The sequence below is a fragment of the Trichosurus vulpecula genome, chromosome 3 (assembly GCF_011100635.1).
Source record: "Trichosurus vulpecula isolate mTriVul1 chromosome 3, mTriVul1.pri, whole genome shotgun sequence".
NCBI lineage: Eukaryota > Metazoa > Chordata > Mammalia > Diprotodontia > Phalangeridae > Trichosurus > Trichosurus vulpecula.
Window position 1 is genome coordinate 48,507,577 of NC_050575.1, and position 5,410 is coordinate 48,512,986.

The 5,410-nt window shown below is 39.2% G+C and overlaps 1 protein-coding gene across 1 annotated transcript; it reads right to left on the reverse strand.

Moving 5' to 3' along the window:
* LOC118842034 (AP-1 complex subunit sigma-3-like) lies at positions 1-4,810 on the reverse strand. Its single transcript, XM_036749712.1, has 2 exons — positions 4,733-4,810; positions 1-537 (listed from the first exon to the last, which is right to left on the reverse strand). Exons 1-2 carry the CDS (start codon positions 4,808-4,810, stop codon positions 22-24), a joined length of 594 nt encoding a protein of 197 aa, XP_036605607.1. The 3' UTR covers positions 1-21.
* Between the last annotated feature and the right edge of the window lie 600 nt (positions 4,811-5,410).

Below are 5,410 nucleotides of genomic sequence, written 5' to 3' on the forward strand. Positions count from 1 at the left end.
GTTGTCAAGTAGATTTTTCAGTTAAAATGCAGGCTTGCTCATGTATTCTTCCATTGTCTCCTGTAACATATCAGAGTCTTCTATAGCCTTGACAGCAGTTTTCTTTGAGATTTCCTGGATTTCTCCACCAATTATAAACTCATCAAGGGTAAAATAGGCCTTTTCAAAATTAAATATAATATCCAGCTCACAGATATTTCCAAAATGCTTGTCTAGTAATTCCACATAACAATGTACAATCTTTAGCGTCAACAATTCAATGTCCTGATTTTCTACCACACAACATAAACATAAGCTAGCATATCTTTTATAAGCAAGTTTTAGGTCCTTCCAATCAGCAAAACTGCCTGTCTTTTGACCACGAGACAGAATCATCTGTACAATTTCTTGGGTGATCTTTTTTCTCTCTTTATCAGGGAGTGTGGTATACCATTTCTGCAGCCTTAATTTCCCTTGTCGACTGAACAGCAATACGAAATGGATCCCAACAGTACCATAAACTCCTTGCACAGAAGGACTTTGGCTTTCCTCTGTGTCCTAGAATCATGTTGGCAGGGGCCAAGGCTGCCACCCACCTCCCTGTGGGGGTCTGCCAGCTGAACTGCCAGACAGGACGGGCCAGAAGCAGGACACACCAAGGGCTGCCCCCTCCTGGAGCTGCGGGCTGCTGAGGTGACAGGTGAAGCCTTCTCAGCTCATAATTGTTTTCCACAATCAGCTCTGGTCTTTTCATCAAGAATAATTGAAAGTCCTCTATTTCATTGAAAATCCATTTTTTCCCCTGAAGGATTATACTCAGTTTTGCTGGGTAGGTGATTCTTGGTTTTAATCCTAGGTCCTTTGACCTCCAGAATATCATATTCCAAGCCCTTCGATCCCTTAATGTAGAAGTTGCTAGATCTTGTGTTATCTTGATTGTGTTTCCACAATACTTGAATTGTTTCTTTCTGGCTGCTTGCAATATTTTCTCCTTGACCTGAGAACTCTGGAATTTGTCTACAATATTCCTAGGAGTTTTCCTTTGTGGATTTTTTTCAAGAGGATTCTCTCCATTTCTGTTTTACCCTCTGGTTCTAGAATATCAGGGCAGCTTTCCTTGATAATTTCTTGAAAGATGATGTCTAGGCTGTTCTTTCAATCATGGCTTTCAGGTAGTTCAATAATTTTTAAATTTTCTCTCCTGGATCTATTTTCCTCATCAGTTATTTTTCCAATGAAATATTTCACATTGTCTTCTATTTTTTAATTCTTCTGGTTCTGTTTTTATAATTTCTTGATTTCTCAAAAAGTCATCAGCTTCCATTTGCTCCATTCTAATTTTTAAGTAATTATTTTCTTCAGTGAGCTTTTGGACCTCCTTTTCCATTTTGCCAATTCTGCTTTTTAAGGCATTCTTAAGGTGTTATTTTCTTCAGTATTTTTTTGTGTCTCCTTTAGCAAGTTGTTGACTCATTTTTCATGATTTTCTTTTCACAATTTTTCCTCTACTTTTCTCACTTGATTGTCAAAATCCTTTTTGAGCTCTCCCATGGCCTGAGACCAATGGATACTTTTCTTGCAGGCTTTTGATGTAGGATCTTTGACTTTGTTGAATTCTTCTGGTCGTATGTTTTGATCTTCTTTGTCACCAAAGTAAGATTCTGTAGTCTGAGTTTTTTTTTAACACTATCTGCTCATTTTGCCAGCCAATTACTTGACTTTTAAGCTCTTTCTCAAGGTATGACTCTGTTTCCAGAGCTGAGAGTGCTCTGTCCTAAGCTTCAGGGGTTTTGTGCAGCTGTTTTTAGAGCTACTTCTAGGTACCTGTAAATTTTCAGTTCTTCTGAAGTGGTATGATCCAAGGAGAGGTGTTTACTACTCTCCGGGCTTGTGTTCTATTCTGTGAGCAACCCCAAGCATTCCTTTCAACTCTGGAAATGCAGGGAGGACTTGTCCACAGACACCACAAGGTCTGCCACATCAGTGCTCCTCCTCACTCCAGGACCACCATCCTGGACTGCGACCCAGATCCAAGCATGGCACAGCAAGAGAATCCCACTTCAGCACCAGCAAGGAGATTCCTGCCCCCCCCCACCCTATCACGCCCTTGATCCCCCCAACTTCTGTGGGTCTGAAGCTCCAGGACCAGCTGCCGCCCCTGCTGTAGCCACCTCTGCCACACAGGGGCTGGGGCCAGACCATGTTCTTCTCTCACCCAGGTCAGACAGAGTTTTCCCACTGATCTGTTAATTTGTCTTTGGGGTTTGTGGGTTGAGAAGTCTGGAAATGCCCATAGCTGCCAGTGATTCAGTGCCCTGAGGCCTGCTCCACCTGGTCTGCTCCAGCCTGGTCTATCGTGGCACAGCCCATGCTGGGCTGTGCTCCACTCCTAGCATGATGTGATAGACCCTTCCCTTTGACCTTCCAGGCTGTCTTGGGCTGGAGACTTGTTTCACTCTGTCATTTTGTGGGTTCTGTAGCTCTAGAATTTGATTAGAGTTATTTTTTACAGGTATTTGGAGGGATTTGGGGGAGAGCTCAAACAAGTCCCTGCTTTTATTCCACCATCTTGCCCTGCCCTCACCATATGTATTATACTTTTACATGTGACCTATGTATTTGGTTAATGCATGCAACCCTGATGTATGATACTGTGTATATGTATAGCACATGACTTCAATATTTAGTTACTATACATAGCTCTGTCATGTAATGTTATATCTTATGTATTACAAGAGTTCTATGTGGTCTACAGTATGTACTATAGCAGTTTTGCCATATGTACTATTATTCTATATTATTTTTCTTTATATTCTCATGCTTGTTGCATACAATTCTAGTGTGGAAGACATGTATTATGTTGTGTTATGTATTATATGATATAATTGTGATAGTCACTTATAACTGTTATATGCTAATATATATGTCCCCAAAACTAACATTGAGGAGATATTTCTTGTATAGCTTCAGGACTAATACAACATGAATTTGTTAGCCAAGGAGAGGACGGAGGAGGTGATAAGAGGTTATAATATGGTATCCAGGTGAAGTTGGTGAGTTGAGAAGAAAAAGGAAGTGGGAGAGAAATTAATCAACTCATTCAGCTACAAGGTTCTTGCTGATCATGCTTCTTCCAGTATCAGATAGAGATCATTTAGGGTCCCTTTCTGTTTTTCTTCTACATTTTACCAGTAATGTGAAGCTATATGCTTTTGTAATCAGAAGATGTGAGCTGGGAGCATGCCAGGGAGAAGTGTAATTTGTGGAATGATGGAGGAAGAATCAGAGAGAGAGCTGGCTCTAATGTCTTATATAGCTATGTAGCTTCTGTATATTATATAGTAGTAGATGTAGAATGCTAGCCTTGCAGTCAGAAAGAGCAGAGTTCAAATCTTGCCTCAAATACTAGCTGTGTGTGATTGTGTATAAATCATTTAACTTCTCTCAGCATCAGTTTCCTAGTCTGTAAAGTGTAGATAATAATTATATCTACCTTACCAGGCTGTTGTTGGATCAAAAAGATATTTATGAAGTACTTTAAAATCTTAAAGTGCTATATAAATATTGGCTATTATTATTAGCCCATTAGTTAACTATGCCTAGGAGAATCATTGAAATTACTTGCAGCTTACCCTGGTTCCTATGCTGCCATCCTGCCATGAGAGGCTGTAATATCTTTCTCTCCCACTGACATGGTTTATGAAAGCATGGCACTTCCTTTCCTGTGCTCTTAAGGGAGAGGAGAGGGAGCAAAGAGGTTATTCTCCTCCTTGGAGAGTAGCAGGATTGTTATTTGTGGTTAGTGTGAAAGTGAGAGGAGGGAGATGTGATAATGCAGCTGAACTACCTATTTCTTTCCCTCCTCTACTCCATTTCATCTAATGGGTCAAGTGAACTTGGGAGGGGACTGTTTTGGCTCCAGTTAATGCTAAATTGTGCCTGTTGCAGCTTGATGTTATCGTATTTTCCCCAATAAAATTTCCCATAATTTTCCTTAATTCCCCAATACTTTGATATAGGAGCTGAGTGGTTTGTAAAAGACAAATCTGATGTTTTAGGAGGTTGGGGTTAAACTTGGGGAAGCAGAAAGTTAGTTTTGGAGAAAATATAATTCCCAAGACCCTGTCATATATCTGTAACACTTGAAAATCTGATTCTTGCTCTCTGGTCTTCCCACCTCTACCTCCCTGCTGTCTCAAACCTTGTCCTTTGACCCATTCAGATGAGCTAGTTTGATTCAGAAGTAGGGAATTTAGGTAATTTATGGGTCTGTAGTATTATTTGAATTGGAAAACACTGCTAGTTTATCTTTCTGCATCCAGACCTTATCCTTGTCCCAGAGAAGCAGCAATTAAACTTCGGAGGAATTTCAGATTAACCTGGGCCCAGAACTGCCTTGAGATTCACAAGTGTTTAGGCTGGGTCTGCCTAGGCAATTCATGGTATTTTAAGAACAAGAAGACTGCCATGGAAGGAAACTAAGGGCTTGATTGTGGAGTTTGGAATGTTTTGAACGAGTTATCTATATTGGTTGAAATCTTGGTTGACTTAACTCCCATTTGTTCCAAGGGAGGCATAGTCAAATAGAGGCCAAAGCTTCTTAAACTGTGGGTCCCACATGTGGTCACACAAATGAATGTGGGGGGGTCATGAAAAATCTGGCAACAGTAAAAGTTTTCTGAACTTGCAACGACCAAAAATCAATTAAAAATCAAACACATAATGAATCTGAGGTGTTTCTGGTAGCACTTGCTTGTGTTGCATCATTTGACTTCACTGCAGCCTTGGCTCTGAACACACAACATGCACACTGCACCGAGAATGTCGTCATGCCATACAACACCAACAAATGCTGCCAGCAACATCTCAGCTCAGATTCAAGACTGTTGTATGTTATAATTGCAGTGTTTTTACTGTACGTATAAAGTTTTCTGCTCTTATAAAAACATAATCATTTAATTATGGAAAATAAAGACTTGTAATATTTCCCTCATTCCTCAGCATCTAACTATCAAATGAGTATATCTTTGGATTGTATTGTGTTAGAATGTTTGATTTTAAAAATTGCTCTTATCTATTTCTTTTACAGAAACATAAGTGTTTAATTGCAGTAAGTAAAGACAAAATCCCTGTAATAATATTTCTCTACCATCACCGCTGTATATGTATGTAAGTGTGAACATCAATTTTTTAAATGAAGCACAAATGTAATTTCATAAACTAAAGGTAGCATTTATTTGAGAAACGATTAACAATATTTAGTTATACTTTAGGACAAAATGTTTTTCTGTCATAGTTAAGTGGCTAAATTTAGACAGAAGAGGTAAAAGTACTGATGACAATTTGGCAGAATCATCACTACCAGGTTGTGGTAAATTGACAGGAAAAAGAAAATATGTCAAATTATTGTTGCAATACGGATTTATTTCTA